The sequence below is a fragment of the Schistocerca piceifrons genome, chromosome 7 (assembly GCF_021461385.2).
Source record: "Schistocerca piceifrons isolate TAMUIC-IGC-003096 chromosome 7, iqSchPice1.1, whole genome shotgun sequence".
Lineage (NCBI taxonomy): Eukaryota > Metazoa > Arthropoda > Insecta > Orthoptera > Acrididae > Schistocerca > Schistocerca piceifrons.
In genome coordinates this window covers 90,985,080-91,004,192 of record NC_060144.1, presented here as the reverse complement: position 1 = coordinate 91,004,192, position 19,113 = coordinate 90,985,080, and the positions used below count along the sequence as shown (strand labels likewise).

The 19,113-nt window shown below is 42.2% G+C and overlaps 1 protein-coding gene across 1 annotated transcript; it reads left to right on the top strand.

The window, feature by feature from the left end:
* Positions 1 to 2,704: 2,704 nt before the first annotated feature.
* On the top strand, positions 2,705 to 17,118 carry LOC124805457 (myogenesis-regulating glycosidase-like). Its single transcript, XM_047266021.1, has 4 exons — positions 2,705 to 3,115; positions 9,255 to 9,689; positions 13,290 to 13,446; positions 16,919 to 17,118. The coding sequence occupies exons 1-4, from the start codon at positions 2,705 to 2,707 to the stop codon at positions 17,116 to 17,118; spliced, it is 1,203 nt and encodes a 400-aa protein (XP_047121977.1).
* The last annotated feature ends 1,995 nt before the right edge of the window (positions 17,119 to 19,113 follow it).

The window sequence follows — 19,113 nt, the reverse complement described above, 5'->3', positions numbered from 1 at the left end:
TAATCTGCATTGCTAGATGTGGATTCTATTATTTTGAAGCAACTGACCTTACGTGACAGAAAGTTGCGCCGGCCGGTGTGGCCGAGCGATTCTACGCTCTTCAGTCTGGAACCGCGCGACCGCTACGGTCGCAGGTTCGAATCCTGCCTCGGGCATGGATGTGTATGTTGTCCCTAGGTTAGTTAGGTTTAAGTAGTTCTAAGTTCTAGGGGACTGATGACCTCAGATGTTAAGTCCCATAGTGCTCAGAGCCATTTGAACCATTTTGAACAGAAAGTTGCAAAAATTATCTCATGCGAACTACCAGATAACTGACAGGGTACAACAAGGATTTTACTTCCCGCCCTGCATTTCAACGACGTGTCTGCGTGAAAGATATGCGAAAAGGGCATTAACTAGTTGTCTGCGAAAGTGGGACAAGTATTAATTGTACTTCATAATAGCCAAAGTTCGAGAGCAATCTGTTTTCCATTTATGTTAACTTCCACGCAGATAGGTTACCACTTCGAAAAACTTTCATAAAATGATTTGGGAATGCTACTAAACACTCATAAATTTCACTCTACTGCGGGTTTTACCTTCCCCACAACTGGGGAGAGCGATTTTTATGTCACGACTCAATCAAAAAAATAAACATTCACTCTTCGTAAAACCCCTCTTTGGAGGCTTTGCACAATAGCATAAATAAAACTTGCTAAATCACAGTGAAATGTAGAACGATGATCACTTGGTGATAGACGTTAATAGCGAATTTAATGAATTCGTAGAAAATTTCAATCAATTTTAATACCCAGTTTCAAAAATATTACCCTACTAAATCCCTCTCTGGTTTAAACTTTCCATGCTGAAACGATTTAAAAGAATGATATGCTACCACTACATCTGCTCCTTATAAAGCAGTAAGCAGCCCATGACATAGGGTGCTTTTCGTAGTACCACATGTTAGGAACCAACTGTGGCAGTCACGGCTTCTGTCAAATGTAATGATATTGGATAATTAAATATTCCACAACATTTTCACAATTACGTCACAAAAGTAAATTAATCAATTTGTTTCAGGTGATGATGGTTTTCTCTATTAAACTGTTCTTTTCAAACAATTAATTAGGTAATAAAACGCCTAAATGACAACATTCTTACCGCGTCGTACTTTCCATGACTCATCTAAAGTTTCTGACCGTACTAATCACAAATTCTTAATGAAAGCAAAATGTTATGTTATGATGTATTGAGTGGATAACTGGCTTTATCTCACATAAGAAACAGAAAGCAGAAAAGCGCATTAAGACAGATAGAGCCGAAAGTAACAGCTATTTTAGAATTTATCGTGTGAAGATGAGGCGAGCTTCAACCATGGAGGGTGCAAACAGCAACACACAGATTTTCGGTTTTCAGTTTTATCCCAGGATGACGGAGAGAGTACGAAATAAGCGCCACGGTAGTTTCTATTCCTATGTTGATGACGGTTATGAAATTCCTTTCCACCATCAAAATTTGGCCTGACTAACTTTATGTGGATCACAACACTATGTGAGCTATTTGGTAACTTCAGGCAACCAGAGGGGAATGGTTGAGGCGTTGTGGCATATGATGTTGCAGTCGGTATCTAGTTACGAATGAGAGGATTTCAAGTGGGGAAAACGAAACTTTAATATCATAAACATTATTTTTTCATTTCTTATCAGTAAATATGACATCATTGCAGAGTAACCGACTTACATAAAGAGAGGAAACAATGTCACTAACACTTAATGAAGAAGTGATTATTACCTCGCAGCTGTGATCTCAAGGTGTTTGTAGTGAACAAAACCAAGAGGATCGAATGTAAGGTATTGAAGGTTAACTTAACTGTCAGGATCTAGCGTCAGTTCCACGCAGAGCAGCAAGTACATCTATTCGGAAAATTAATACGTAGTTTAATATGTGCAACATAATAACAGTAGTTTTATGATACTCGAACTTATTTGGAGGTGCAGTACTCCGATTGCTATTTCTCGCATTTAAGGTTAAGTGATAATGTAAAAAATTTTTCACTTGTTACTCTTTGTATTTAGGCTACCGCTAGTTCGCTGTAAACTAGTATTTTTAAAGACGACTGCACATCGGTGACGACGTGCCTGTTCCAGACGGCGAGGAGGAGGAGGTGGGCTACGTCACGTCGCCGAGCGACGGGTCCGCCCCCACGGCGTGTGAGGATGGCCGCTCCGACGAGGACTGCCTGCAGTTCACCGACTCCAGCATGGCCGTCCGCCACAGGACTCTGGACGACCGCTGCCTCAACATCAAGGTATCTGCCAAGTCTTCCACGAGGTCCATCAGAGGCTGCCTCAACCACCGCGGCGCCCACATCTACGGTGGAATCCAGAAGGCCCAGCAGACCTGGCCCGCAGAGTCCGACGTGTTCGACCACTTCTCCTACGTCCCCAAGAAGGACGGGAAAGTCGGCATCGCCGTCCGCTACTGGCTGTTCTCAGACGGCAGGTTCGTCCACGTTCCGCCGTACGTACCGCTTTTCGTAGAACAAAATACGAACGACTCGAAGGATGCGCTGTGTTTCATTGCGGAGAACACCGAACCCTACCCCACACGACGACAAGGCAACGTTTTGGAATTCAACCTTTGCACGTACGATAACGTGAAGCAGGCGCACGAATACGCAATCGAGAACTTCCTCGGCAAGCCTGAAGCAATCCCAGACGAGCGCATGGCCACGCACCCCGTCTGGTCGACGTGGGCCCGCCACAAGAAGGACATCGACGACGCGACGGTGAGGCAGATCGCCGCAGACATCATCGCCCACGGCTTCAACGAGAGCCAGCTTCAGGTGGACGACTACTGGGAGAGCTGCTACGGCAGTCTCACCTTCGACACCGACAAGTTCCCCGACGTGAAGACGATGGTCGACGACCTCCACAAGCTGGGCTACAGAGTCACCCTGTGGGTGCACCCGTTTGTGAACCAGGACTGCGAGCCCTACTACTCGCAGGCACTGGCCAGCGGATACTTCGTCACCAGCTCCAACGGCACGGTCGACACCCAGTGGTGGAGAGGTGTGGGCGGCGTCATCGACTTCACCAACTCCGAGGCAGCAGCCTGGTGGGCGTGCAGAGTCTGGGTGCGTACTTCAGCCTTGGAATTTCTCCTCTCACAAGCGTCTGCCCTAAAGCATTGCACGGCTGCGCTACTTGCATTCTAAATAAGGGCGTTTAACTAGAGAAAAATCGTAACAGTGCACATAGAAAAGCCATAGTAAACTAGGGTAACAAGCGGAACAGCTCTTCCTTTTTGGGAGACACCTGTAAACTTCCAGCGAGATGGTAGGATACAGAAACACCACTGTGAGGCTATGCATGATAGGTCTCACATTCATGGGATTTTGAGTTGAAGCAGAATCCTCTTCTATCAAAACTAGACATGATTGTCTTAATGGGATTTCCGCGATCGTTCATTAAATAAAAATATGGCATTTCAGTCTTTGATCGCTATTTTTTATTTTCAAAGACCGGTTTCAGGCTAGCTGTCCATCTTTAGATCACATATTGCAGTTACAGAGTAACTTGTCAGTACAGAACTATCGGTGACAGCGAACCGATAGTTCTCTACTGACAAGTTACTCTGTAACTGCAATATATGGCCGGCCGCGGTGGTCTCGCGGTTAAGGCGCTCAGTCCGGAACCGCGCGACTGCTACGGTCGCAGGTTCGAATTCTGCCTCGGGCATGGATGTGTGTGCTGTCCTTAGGTTAGTTAGGTTTAAGTAGTTCTAAGTTCTAGGGGACTGATGACCACAGATGTTAAGTCCCATAGTGCTCAGAGCCATTTTTGCAATATATGATCTAAAGATGGGCAGCTAGCCTGAAACCGGTCTTTGAAAAAAAAAAAATAGCGATCAAAGACTGAAATGCCATATTTTTACAGAATCCTCTTCGCCGTTCAATCTCGGTGACTGCTCTGAAGGGTACTATGTTGATGAAACGGAAAGAAAAAACCCTACTACACCTTGTACTATATCGCTCAATTCGTCCTTCGTTACCAAAACGTAATAAGGATTCTTGATGGTAGGGACTCCTATTTAAAATGAAAGAAAAACAGAAAAACATTTTTATTGACATTGGCTATTTCAGTATATTAATCAGCACGCCAAGCTTGCGCCAAATTTTCGGCTGTTGTAAAATATCTTGTAGTTTATCCAAGATCATTATTCTGTTATTCTGAATTTGAGACACATTACGTTAAATCGGTAAAATTATACGGCTTGCGTTGCGTTATTGTGATTTACGATAAATCGTAAATAATTCCGAAAGGAGGATCGTAGCATGACAGTTCGCGTTAAGTTTACAGAATTAGACGTACTGTTTGCAGGTTAAAACTGTATGACCTGGCGTAATTCGATTGAAACCTCTGTCCTTCACAGACCTTACCAAATGAGCCGCAGTCTATATGGATTGTTTGTTGGTGCCAGCACATTACACACAAACAAAGAGTTCAGATTAGAGTCCACTGCAGAGTAACAATTTAATTGCAGGAAGATCCCTTCAGCATGCACCGTCTCAGTGGGATACTGTGACCAGTTTCGCTATCTTCATATCCAGTTGCTGCTCAGGTGCGCCATGTGAATGACAACCTATGGTCCTTTTTAAAGCAACTGGGACTCGAGATGGCGAAAGCGGTCATTTGCAAAGATAAACGTAACTGTCACAGAAAAAAATGAACATATAAACTGATTAACTTCTCATGGTTGGGATTCACAGTAATATAATATTTCTTAAAAACATCATAGTCTCAGTTGACTGTATGAAATATTTATTATTACGACTGCAATTCGGCCTTAGGGCCACTTTCAAGTAACACTGCAAAAGTTACATTCTGTCAGAATACAAGACTATCTGACATGAGTACATGTCATCGTCAGAATGCAGCCTTTTGAATCCGAGAGTCCCACAAGATCTGATGAGTGCGACTCTTATTACATCGTAAAATGTTGTTAAATATGTGCTCAATTGTCAATATTACCATCATTCTAATAATCTATCACAAATAAAGTTTAGGTCCACTGACAACATGTGGAGCTAAGTCTGTTGGCGCGAAAACGCATTTAAACTGTTTGAGTAATCTCAGTATTCTCCAGGCGATGTGAAAATGTCAGAACGTGTGTAAACGAAACCATTTAAAGCTACTGGTGCTTAAAATATTGCGTAGGAGCACAGCAACTATGTACTTAAGCGAGCACTGACCTTGAGCTACAATATCACCTTGAAGATCAGTCGAATGCTACTCCGTTGCACCTTCCTGTTCCACTGTCAGTGCTGCTATGCGCCGGCTGGAGTTACCGAGCGGTTCTAGGCGCATCAGTCTTGCATCTGGCATGGATGTGTGTGATGTACTTAGGTTAGTTAGGTTTAAGTAGTTCTAAGTTCTAGGGGACTGATGACCCCAGCTGTTAAGTCCCATAGTGCTCAGAGCCATTTGAACCATTTTTTGCTGCTATGCACTTCGTTTAACAACCGTGCATTGCCCGATGAGAAGCATGCGGAAACCCTTATGCAGTGCGGAATTGCCCCCTAGATGTCAGGAGAGGGAGATCCGCCGGTGTGGAAGGAGGGGAGGATTGCTGTGTTGTTGGTAGAAGAGCAGAATAGGTCGGTCTGGAGAGCTCTCTGGCTTTGAACGTGAACTGGTCAGTGGATGTCGCTGTTCATCACTGAGATTTCAGTCTTTCTAACTGCCAAAGTGGGTTCTTGGTGATGTGATCGTGAAGTGGAAACACGAAGGAAGAATCACAGCTAAAACAAGACCATCATACCTCATGATCTTGTGGGCACGGACTGTAGAGCATTGCGAAGGGTGCTCGTAAAAAATCTCTTCAAGTCAGCGGAAGCGATGACTGCTGAGTTCTAAAGTGCTAACAGCGATCCCGCTAGCAGAATGATGGTGCATAGGGAGTTGAAAAGAACGTGGTACAATGGTCGATCACCTCCTCATATGTCACACACTTCTGTATCCAGTGCTGAGTGATGCTTGAGGTGGTATAAATAGTGGCGCCACTGGACACTGGATGACTGGAAACGAGTGATTCTTAATGATTAATCACGCTACATCCTTTGGCAATGCCATCGATGGAGTCTGGGTTTCGCGAATACCTGGATAATGTTGCATGCCATTATGTGTAGTGCCAGAAGTGAACTGTGTGGCAAGTGATGTTCCTGTGTGCAGGATTTTTTCACGGATATGATGTAGTGTCCTTACGATGCTTAACAAAAAGATAAATTTGGAAGAGTATGAAAACAATTTGCACTATTGTGCACAGTGTATGGCAGAGGAACGACTACTGTTTGGATCACTATGACAATGCACCCTGCTGTTGGACAATAATATTTCTGAAATTGACTGTCCCACCCAGAGTCCTGACCTGAACCCAGTGAAACATCTTTGGATTTAGTCGACAACCCTACGTCCAGCGTCACTATCTTCTTCACTTCCGGCTCCTGAGGAATAATGGGCTTCCATTTCCCCACAGATAATCAGACACCTCACTGAAAGTATCACCAGCAAATCTCAAGCCACCATAAACGCGAGTGTGGACACACACCAGATTAATGTCCATTAATAGGTGTCCGATACATTTGATCAAATAGCGTACGTAGCAGGAAGGAATGCTTTTGTCTTCCCATACCTATAAAACTGCTTTGACGCCATCTGAAAACACATTCTTACATTTACTCACTGTTCATGTATTAATGACTTTACTGTAAATTATGCCTGACCTCAGACAAAGGGAATCATCGCAATCAGCGATGGCCCCAAAGTGTATTCTCCTTCTGATTCCCTACCAATAAACTCCATTGCAACCACAAATAACAAGAGAGTGGCGTTTGAGTCACCAGGTTCAATGACTTGTTAAAATACATCAGAATTTGTGCTCTTGCTGCTGACACATGGCATGTAGACAGATGTAGCACTGAATTGTTGCGTTACTTCAGCACTTTCTCAGTCACTGAACAGTCAACATTAGAAATATTTGAGAGCATTTCTCGTGGAGAAACAGGGTCTCGTTAAAAGTACTTTACAAATCGACACAAACAAGGTCGACCCTAAAAACATTTATTTCGATGGTAGCCAGTTTCAGTCAGTTTTTGAGCATACTCAGACCCCCGTACCATGATGGTGATGGTAGGCGATGGTGGTGAATGGAGCGGGTGTTGTAATTCCATGAAAGTCAACGTCCGTAGTGACCTAATTCGCTTACCATCGAAATAAATGTTTTTAGGGTCGAGACTGTTTGTGTCAATTTTTAAAGCCAACGTAAGTTCACTGTGATCTTCTGCAGTTCGCTTCCGTTGCTACAGCTAGACACAGTGTATCTGCAGCTTGTCAGATAATTCGGAGGTTGTGTGGGAACCACGATCGTATGGATGGTGATACAGAGATTCTCACAGTGGGCACCTGAATGGGTATCTGTCCAGTTCCACAGCGGCACTTTATTATACACTATTGTACGTTATACGAACACTGCACTGGCCCACAAGTTACAAAATCTGCCATTATCTTGACGATCTTACATATAGCCTGGCAACTAGATTTAACACACGTTAAATTTATGGAAGTCGGAAAAATAGTTCTGACGTATATTATCATTCATTAGTTGGTGGCACTCAAGATGAAACTGAAACATAATTGAATTGGTGATTACAGAGATCATTGTTTACAGAGGATCGTTTTGCCACATTGCAGGCTAAAGGCAATCCCTTCTCTACCAATTCATTTCTGGAATGAGCGTCAGTTTAACATTATAATATTTTTCACCTCTTAGCTGAAATATTCTGCAGGGAAAGCTAACTGAAATTTACCTGTCCTTTAAAATGGACAACTTGGCCTGATAACATCAAAATAACTGGATCCTTCCACATTGGAAACATCTGTGCGATGCACATGTGAGTACAATCTGTATATACATGGTATCCTACAGCAATTCAGGTTACAGGGTAAATTCAAAAAATATTCAGGTTACTGTAAATTATAAGCATGGCATTCGGCATTGTAGAGAGGCTATGTTATTCCCAATTAAGGAAAGGCACCGCATGCACTCACTGGATATGCTGCTTGTAGACTTAATTCGTGGGACTGAAAATTACAAGTATTCAGATTACCCAGATTCTAGGGAGAGACGTTTGGGTAGAAAGTTCATTTGAACACATTACAATATGCATAGCACCAAATGCTGTAAGCTTAAAAATATAATGCAAATAGTAAGCGAAGAAAAGGGAAATGACGGAAATAACTAACCCTGGAAAATAATGCAGAGTTGAACGAGATCTGTTTTAGTTTCACTATGTTTCCTGAAACAGTATAAGAAGCACAGAAACAACTGGGTTTGTTATTCATACACGTGGGCTTCAGTTCCATAATGAAGGACAACTATCCAAAACATACTTCTTAACGCTTGACGATAATCCCGAGCAAAACGTTAGTGTCAAATGTAAATGACCTGCTCCTATCTCAGAGAGCATACGTCAGCATTATACAGGAAAGGATGATGAAAGATTGAGTGAAATCTTCTTCAACATGGGTACAAAGCTCAAACACTTTCGCAAACCGAGTTGCCAATGAAATGAATGAATACAGCACACGTGAAAGATACGTTGGAAGTAGAGTGAAATTAATTGAAAAATTACAATGCCAATGCGTTTTCTGTGAGGAAGAGCATCCTGTGATCTCACCAGTTCAAGTATCTTGTGACACCATTTGAATCTGCTTCCACACAACACCGACTGTTAACCACCAATGTTAAACCAAAAAGTACGCTTTCCAGCTTCTGTCGGAAAAGATGTGATTGACCACAACTTCCAAGAAATTCGCGAGACGGTACAACAGCCCTACCATGTGCCACACCAAAGACAATCACGCAAGACATACTCTCGACTGACAAATTTGCAAATTTTTGGAAGCTGTTGCCCGTAGCAACTTACGTTAAACAATGAAATGGGGCGAAATAGCTGCCACCTTTCAAAGGTCAGGAGAATCAGCGGAATTTGTGAATCAAGAGATGCGTATGGATTTGATGGAAATTTGTGTCGGGCTATGAGTCATTCCTCGATTTCTCTACTGCTAAAAGCATTGTCTGCGAAGGGCAAGTAACCACATTTCCGACTGAGTATGTAGTTTCGGTATTCGCCTTCTGTTGCTGCTCACGTTACATTTAACATCTTCTCCTCGGCCAGGGACTTCCTGTTTACTGATACTGCCTTTTGTTTCCAGGCACTGCACAAGGCGACCGGTATCGACTCGTTCAAGTTCGACGCCGGAGAGACCAGCTGGCTGCCGTACGAGTCGACCATCGAGCCCCTCGAGCTGAACCCGGTGCGCTTCACCGACGACTACGTGAAGACGGTGTCCCAGTTCGGCCCCCTGATCGAGGTGCGCTCCAGCGTGCGCAGCCAGCAGCAGCCCGTCTTCTTCCGCATGTTCGACAAGCACAGCAGCTGGAGCGCCCAGAACGGCCTGCGCACGCTGATCCCCTCGCTGCTGCACATGAACGTGGTCGGCCACCCGTTCGTGCTGCCCGACATGATAGGCGGCAACGTCAACAGCGGCAAAGGGCCCGACAAGGAGCTCTACATCCGCTGGCTGGAGGCCACCGTCTTCATGCCGGCGCTGCAGATGTCCATCGCGCCGTGGGACTTCGACGACGAGGTGCGTCCAGTCCCAGCGTCGAGTGTATTCTGTTTTCTCACTCAGTTGTTAGTCTCTCTATGAATTCAACGTTCTTTGCCCCTGTAATGACTAGAGATACAGTGGCCATGTTTCTCTTTTTCTATCAGTGAAATCTTTCCATTGTCTTCATTAAAATCCAAATCCGACGACACATGATTATGAAGCAAGCACGGACTTGATTTATAACAATCAGAATTTAAAATAAGTTATTTTAGACCACGTGCAGTGATGAAATCATGTTGCACCATCACCTAGTTCACGATCTAACCCGCAAGTCAAGGGACAGTGTAAGCCTGTCTACTGGAATGTACGAGTAACACTGGATGCTTTTACTTAACTATTATTTCTAAATACCCTCCACTGTGTGGCTACAGGGTAGACAACACTGTTCTTTCACACATTTACGATGTTTTTATTTGAATTCACTCTGTCGATATTGAAGATGTGCTGCTGACATGTCCCAGTGCGTTCAGAATTTGTACAATAACTCTCTTACTGATTGCTTAACGATTTTAGAATTAATTTTCATTCCGTTTTCCTTCTCACAATGCTTTCGATAGATCTCTTCTGTCTAATATTCTAATAATGATAACAGCCATATGTTACCCGTCCTTTCGTTTCAAATGAAAGCTACTACCTAAATCAGGGGTAAAATACAGGGAGCGAAAGGCTATTTACAATTTGTACAGAAACCAGATGGCAGTTATAAGAGTTGAGGGGCATGAAAGGGAAGCAGTGGTTGGGAAAGGAGTGAGACAGGGTTGTAGCCTCTCCCCGATGTTATTCAATCTGTATATTGAGCAAGCAGTAAAGGAAACAAAAGAAAAACTCGGAGTAGGTATTAAAATTCATGGAGAAGAAGTAAAAACTTTGAGGTTCGCCGATGACATTGTAATTCTGTCAGAGACAGCAAAGGACTTGGAAGAGCAGTTGAACGGAATGGACAGTGTCTTGAAAGGAGGATATAAGATGAACATCAACAAAAGCAAAACGAGGATAATGGAATGTAGTCAAATTAAATCGGGTGATGCTGAGGGGATTAGATTAGGAAATGAGACACTTAAAGTAGTAAAGGAGTTTTGCTATTTAGGGAGTAAAATAACTGATGACGGTCGAAGTAGAGAGGATATAAAATGTAGACTGGCAATGGCAAGGAAATCGTTTCTGAAGAAGAGAAATTTGTTAACATCGAGTATAGATTTAAGTGTCAGGAAGTCGTTTCTGAAAGTATTTGTATGGAGTGTAGCCATGTATGGAAGTGAAACGTGGACGATAACCAGTTTGGACAAGAAGAGAATAGAAGCTTTCGAAATGTGGTGCTACAGAAGAATGCTGAAGATAAGGTGGGTAGATCACGTAACTAATGAGGAGGTATTGAATAGGATTGGGGAGAAGAGAAGTTTGTGGCACAACTTGACTAGAAGAAGGGATCGGTTGGTAGGACATGTTCTGAGGCATCAAGGGATCACAAATTTAGCATTGGAGGGCAGCGTGGAGGGTAAAAATCGTAGAGGGAGACCAAGAGATGAATACACTAAGCAGATTCAGAAGGATGTAGGTTGCAGTATGTACTGGGAGATGAAGAAGCTTGCACAGGATAGAGCAGCATGGAGAGCTGCATCAAACCAGTCTCAGGACTGAAGACCACAACAACAACAACAACCTAAATCACCCAACACACGAACTATTCAATGAATTCCTCCCGTTTCATCCGTCTTCATATGCACAATGTATCAAATATTTACGGTCTGAAAGCACTAGCGAACCTTTATATGTTTCTGTTATGATTAGGTACAAGAAAAGCAATAACTGTAGCATTAGACGCGCCAATTTAGACATTGAAAGCTTACATCATCCTTGTAGTTGGAATACAGGGGTCTTAGACAGTATACAAATTTCATAAATATCTTTAGGTGTATCATGCCTCTCTTCCGGTATTTTTACAGATTTTGGTGCTCGTTACTGGGGGAAACAGGAGCCAATATGTAAGACTTGGAAAAAGGAAATGTATTTGTGAAGATCCACAGCCTCCAGATGTTTAATAAACATAAACATGGTCCATAGTAGACTGCAATTTGATTTTTATATAGTTGTGCGATTAACTAATTTGATAATGACAATTAGTCGAAATTGGCCAGTCACACAATTATATAAAATTTCATTACAGCCCACTACAGACTATGTTTGCGTTTATTAGACTGCTCCTTGCTTGGCGTTACTCACGACTACCATTAGTCTGTTGTCGCTAGCTGTCTGCAGCGCCTGAGGTTTCATGATTTGTCCACTAAAATCACCAAGACACAGCCAGGGCCGGCCGGAGTGGCCGAGCGATTCTAGGCGCTTCAGTCTGGTACCGCGCGACCGCTGCGGTCGCAGGTTCGAATCCTGCCTCGGGCATGGATGTGTGTGATGTGTTTAGGTTAGTTAGGTTTAAGTAGATCTAAGTTCTAGGGGACTGATGACCTCAGATGTTACGTACCATAGTGCTCAGAGCCATTTTGAAAATGTAATTCAAACAACTGGCTGCCTGTAACACTGGCGCTACCGTTAACTTGATTTTCCTGTAACTTCTGACTTATATAATACAAAACAAAAAACCAGTAACAACAATTTTTGAGTTTTGAGTCCCCAATGTCTCGTTATTTATTTTAGCACCATACTGCAGATGTCTATTTAGACAAAGCTATAACTTTTGCGACTGTCGGTATGGTGTTTACGCTGCACATTCTCTGTAGGTATCGCCGCGAGCGTGTCCGCAGCACATGGAAACACGTGACTGTGCTGCACCTACACCTGCAACTGCCCCTTCTTCCACATTTGCATTTCCCTCACCGATATCCCATAACTCGCATAGCTCGTAGGCAACAAACCATTACTCACTTTAGAATGGGCTGAATCCTGCTCAGCACATTTTCTAGGAGAACACTCCTTTCATTTTCTCTATTATTCGTCCACTCACAAGACTCTGTATGAACAGCTGCTACACTGCAGATTATCAGCTTCCTGTATATAATATGTTGTACCCATAGTTACGAATCTGCATTAACTGTAATATAGGACACCACAAGTGTAGGAATAGCTACTAAAGAATCTATTTTTCTGTGAGTAACTAGGAAGGCGCAGAGTTCTCATACGTACAGGACATGTCTTCGCATCTGGATACTGACTCGCCTACGAACTGATATACATATTGTCAAAACGCTTGTGGAGTGGGGTAGGGGGGCTGCTTTCGATATAGCTACAAGTCGATCGTAAAGGAGGCACACACATTCTGCAAGTTTAATAATAAAGGTCATTTTCCTTTTGGATACAGTGATTTTTCGGATACCACCATTACCTCATTGGGATTGGAAAAATTTACACATGAAAATGAAGAACTGTGAATGTTGTTATGCAGCGGAAACTCCACAGTTTCGAGGGCCATCTTTCCTTGTCCTATGAAAAATCTATGAGTGTATGGCAACATCCCTACCGCATTACTGTCCGTGAATAAACTGAGGAGTTTTCTTTCACGACGACAGCCCACATGTCTCTGCTGTAACTGATGTGTGAGCCTGTGTGTGTGTGTGTGTGTTACAGACGGTTGAGATCGCCCGCAACATGACGTCGCTGCACGTGCAGTACGCGCCGCGCATCGTGGAGCTGATGAAGCAGACGGTGCAGGACGGCAGCCCCGTCAACCTGCCTATCTGGTGGCTCGACCCCACCGACGAAACGGCGCTCACCGCCGACTCAGGTACGGCCTACGCCTCTTTCTTATCCACTGGCTCAGACTTCTCGCTCTCTTCTCCTTTTTGCCTTCATCTCGTTGTCTCTTTCTCTAAATATGGTTTACTTTGCATTACCTGTCCGCGTAATTTGCCTTCTCAATCTAATGATGCTGTTGACCTGTGGCAGTCTCTGACTTTGGGATTTCTGTCTGATTAAAATTGAATGGAAACAAGATGTAAACATTACTCATTGTAAAACGCCACATATATAATTTATTAAATTATTGGTAACAAAAATGATTCCAAACGAAGTACAGAACACAATTAATGTACAAAATGCAAACACAAAGCTAAGTAATATCCTCCACACTAAACAAACCTGTTCCACTCCACACGACCTGCCTATTTTACTGTGTTTCATATTTCATTACTCCAACCAATGTGCCCCTCTTAATCACTTTGTAACTAAGAGTTACGGCTCTCTGAACAGGAAGTGAACAGTGACTCACAGTTCACAAAATCTGGTTCTCCTATCTAAGAACAGTTATTTAATAACTATTGCCGACACCATACAGATTCAAACCTATCACTTCATTAAATCCTGAGCAAATCGTAATCTGTCAAAATTTTCTGGAAGAGCTACACGTCCTAGTTTCACCGTTATGCACGACTGGTGTGCCTGGATGCTTGTCTCAACAACAAGTAGCTTCTGCCCCTTCACTGTGCTATCTTTCGCATCTTCTGACCAACGTGCCCCTACAAATACAAATTGCACTCTCCCGCACATAGTCTCCTGTTCGATGCTGAATTAATTTCAGTTCAAGGTATTTCCAAATCTTCTGCTTACGCCTGACTCTATGAAGGACAGTGGGCCTACTACTGCGAAAAATAAATTCTAACCAATGATGAACAATCTGATGACCTTCAATGTCGCAACACCTCTGTAGCTCCAGTTACACGAAACTTACAGGCCACGAAAAGCTGAAACAGACAATCCGTGCACTGATGTTACACATGACTATCTCTCATTCTCGCCTAGCGCGAGAATACCTACGATTACCAAAATGGTTTAAACAAGGTTGATTTTGATGGTTCAAAGAAGCCATGGAAATTTCTATGCTGTGTGGTACAAGACCATGAGTGTCTGATGTGTGCACACAGTTCATAGCAACACACAGAGAAATAAATAGTACAGCATGGAGGAAACGTAATCTAAAGTAATCCTCGTTTTTACTTTATGCACGAGATGTAATCAATAAGTTCCGCGAATAATTTTGCTAGAAACAAAGTGATTAACTTACATGGAATTCAGTTTAATCCAGTTTAAAGTACAGTAGTTGGCTAGCAACACATTTATCCCATGTTGAATCCATGACTGGAAGCATTCCTAGGATGCTTCTTTTGGAAGACCCTTCAGCTGCCCTCCCATAGCATACTTGTATTTTGCTGTGTACCTTGTTCAGGCTTTTATTGCTGTCTGATATATATATATATATATATATATATATATATATATATATATATATATATATATATATATATATAGGAGTAAGAGGCTGTCCACCTCAACTATATAATCAAACAACTTTGTTCTCTAGAACTGTACGAGTTCTGGTGCACTTTATATTTACGTTTCTGTTGTAATTTCTGCATTTACTTAGCCTTGTTATCTACTCTGTCCTTTTCTCCTTCTAAGAACCTCTTTTCCAATAAGTCATCTAATTTCCTTCTCTTTCTATAGAATACATGTCTCATATTCACTCAGTGCCATAAGCATGCCCATAATTTTCGCAGAAGTTAGTTGCAGTTTCTTTCAATTCTTATATGTTTGTTTGAGAAGTGGCATGTCTCTATAATTCTCATAATTGTCATACTATGGGCTTCACAAGTCCTCATTTACTATTTCATCCTGAATTTCTTACCGTGATAGAATAACACACTTTTGCCTTTGTCCTACATTTTTATAATATTTTCTCTCTTTATTGTGGTGTTTCACCATTTTCTACAGAAAATCTTTCCGCTAATAAATATGAAATTGCACTCTTGTTCTAAATCCGTCTTAGCTTCCTTGATTTGTGTATCTACATTTCTAATTTGGCTATATTATTCATTATTATTTTGCTCAATTTATTTTGTCATTTCTTCTTTGCAATTGAGTCTTCTGTTTCTTCATTCACAACTATTAATCTTTTGATTGGTTCCTTATGTCTGTGACATGTCTAAAAAGAAAGAGTTGGTTTCACTCCAACACTTTTCATTTGGTCTGCTCTTCATTTACGTTTTTTGCCATTTTCATTACTCTCTCAAATGTACATTTTCTTTTCTTTGGTCATTATTTTTTTACTGAGTTCTCTACATTGTTTGACTTTCTAAAAGACATTTTTAGTGATTGTGCTTCACTGTCTATTTATTACAGAAACAAGAAGCAGTTTCAGTTTACATAGCCATGTTCATAGACTCCTTGATCCTGAAAAGATCTTGCATAATTCTTTAATTAGTTATAGACTGATGATTGTTTTTTGGTAGAGCATACGATCTTGTAGACGTGTTTCATTAACTGCATGGTTTTTAGTTCCAATGGTACTTTTTGTCGCTATACTTTAAGTTTCTACAATCGTATCACCTCCAACTATATAATTATCATATTTTAATTGTTTGGTGGTAATTTGTAAACCATTCATAATGTATATGTCATCATCACATCATTATTCTTCTCATGCATAAAAATCTATCAGCTTTTATTTGTCTCATTCTGTTTCCAATCACAACAAAATTCCAAGATATTTTATTTCAATCATTAGGAGATAACAACTGATGTAACTGTAGAAAATGTATTATTATAATGTCGTCCTATATCTAGGCGAAAATACAAAGGGAATTGGTGTGTCAGGTTCTCAGGATACAATTAAAATAGTTTTCAAGAGCAAATACCGATGTCAAAAAGGTCGATTCGGTTTGTGGAAGCTTCATGTGCCATCATGTCCTCTCAAGAGAGAAATGGGAATACTCATTATCTCCACAGAACTTAGAAACTTAAGCGTCTCGAAAGGAGTTGTAGTTACTAAGTGAAGATAATAAATTGAAGAATGCAGTAATCATTGAATGCTTCACTAATCAGCTATTCTCAGATTAAGGCGTTATTACTACTCATGAAACTCCATCTTCACACATTTTACTTTTGGACCACTAATCAGCTGTTATGACATGCTGACAGATGATCCATCCCCCTCACGTCATCAGATCACTTGCTGAGGAGACAGCGTGGTAGGTTGCCGGAGTGGCCGAGTGTTCTAGGCGCTACAGTTTGGAACCGCGCGACCGCTACGGTCGTAGGTTCGAGTCCTGCCTCGGGCATGGATGTGTGTGATGTCCTTAGGTTAGTTAGGTTTAAGTAGTTCTAAGTTCTATGGGACTGATGACCTCAGCAGTTAAGTCCCATAGTGCTCAGAGCCATTTGAACCATTTTTTTGTACCTGACTGTGTGCTCTCTGTGTGCAGAGTTCCTTCTGGGAGAGGATATCCTTGTGGCGCCGGTGGTGACCCACAGCACAACTGCACGTGACATCTACCTGCCCAAGGGCAACTGGAGGGACGAGGTGGACCCAGCTCACCCCATTATAGAAGGCCCCACCTGGCTCCGCAAATACCCTGCACCGCTCAACACTCTGCCCTACTTCACCAGAGTCAGCTCTTCATAACGTCGCCGATTGAAGATGCATACTGTGCAGTCGTTGTACAAATTAAATGAAGTGAATTATAAAATGTAAAAAAAAAAATACGTTTCAGAATATAAATAAAGCAATAAAGACACTCTTATATCAATCATGTTACTTACCTAGTCACGTCATCTGTTAGTGCAAAGTAGGTGCAGTTGAACCATACTGTATGACAAACTGTTATCACAATAACTGTCTTTATTTCACATTCAGTGTTTTAGATGTGCCACAGATGTTAACTGGGCTTTTCTGTGCTGAAGCTTTCTCGTCATCCATGATTGTTATTGTCAAGGAATGTGTTTCGTGCAGTGGTATCTACCTAAATTGTAAGTCTCCTACTCTCTTTTTTTAATTCAGATTACGTGGAAGTATGTGTGTAGAAACTTGCCTTGAATTAAATGGCCTCTTCTGTATAAACTTAAGACCCATGAAATGATATGACAGCTTTATCTGAATATAATTCCTTGAAGCAGCAGAACAAGAGAAGGAAAAAAGTAGATTGCTTTGTGCAATGTAATAAGAGTGGACACACATGAACAGTTGAATGAATTCCACAGACTTACTAATTAGTGATAAGCTTATGGTCTGACATCAATGACATGTAAGTAACAAAGCGTATATAGCAAAGTTATGTGCAGTGAGCGTGCTTGATTCAATCTGTTAACCTAGCTTTTCTGTTTAGCAATCTGAAATTTAAAGATGCGAAGCAATCACATCGTATATAGAGAACAAGGTGTACAACTTTGCTTCCACCGTTTGCCGATAGGTGCCGACAACGGTAAGCAGCGGTCGAAAGAAACAGATCGCAGACGTCAGGCAGTTAACTTGGACCCCGGTCAACATAACCTCATTCAAACATCAGTAGATTTATGTCTGCATCATAAAGTTGTTCTTGATTGAAAATGTCAGTTTACGAGCCTAATTCTCGTCGTTTGCGGGAGATGTTACTGTTTTGTTTCAATATGAAAAAATGGTTCAAATGGCTCTGAGCACTATGGGACTTAACTTCTGAGGTCATCAGTCCCGTAGAACTTAGAACTACTTAAACCAAACTAATATAAGGGACATCACACACATCCATGCCCAAGGCAGGATTCGAACATGCGGCCGTAGCGGTTGCGCGGTTCCAGACTGTAGCGCCTAGAACCGCTCGTCCACCCCTGCCGGCGTGTCAATATGAAGAAAACAGCACCTGAGTCTCATCTAATGCTCTCAGGTACGTATGGTAAGGACACTATTATCGAAAGAACATGTTGTGAGTGGTTTCAACGGTTCAAGAACTATGATTTTAACGTCATAGAACGGCATAGTGGTGGAACAGAGAACGTTTTCGAAGATGCAGAATCGTAGACATTGCTGAGTGAAGACTCGCGTCAAACACAAGAAGAATAGGCACGATTAGTGGGAGTGACACAGTAAGCCATTTCAAAGCGTTTGAAGGTTACGAGCATGATTCAGAAAAAGGGAACTTTGGGCCCATGTGAGCTGAAACCAAGAGACGTTGAACGGCGTTTGTGTGTCGTGAACAGTTCCTCCAAAGGCAAAAACGGAAGGGACTTTTGTGTCGCATTGTGACCGGGTACGAAAAATGGGTTCATTACGATAACCGTAAACGCTAAAAATCATGGGGATATCCCGGTCATGCTTCCACGTCGACGGCCAAACCGAATATTCACGGCTCGAAGATCATGCTCTGCATTTGGTGGGACCAGCTCGGCGTCGTGTACTGTGAGGTGTTAAAACCAAGTGAAACAATCACAGGTGCTCGTTATCAAACGCGATTAATGCGTTTAAGCAGAGCATTAAAAGACAAACAGCCGCAATACAGCGAGAGGCACGATAAAGCAATTTTGCAGCACGACAACGCTCGACCCCACGTTGAAAAAGACGTCAAAACGTATTTGCAAACTTTAAAATGGGAAGTTCTATCCCACCCGCCGTATTCTCCAGACACTGCTCCCTCTGAGTATCACCTGT

Coding starts and splice junctions, on each gene's coding strand:
- LOC124805457 (XM_047266021.1), top strand. CDS start 2,705: ATGGCCACGCACCCCGTCTGGTCGACGTGGGCCCGCCACAAGAAGGAC. Junction 9,690..13,289: donor CGTGGGACTTCGACGACGAG/GTGCGTCCAGTC, acceptor TGTGTGTTACAG/ACGGTTGAGATCGCCCGCAA. Junction 13,447..16,918: donor GGCGCTCACCGCCGACTCAG/GTACGGCCTACG, acceptor CTCTGTGTGCAG/AGTTCCTTCTGGGAGAGGAT.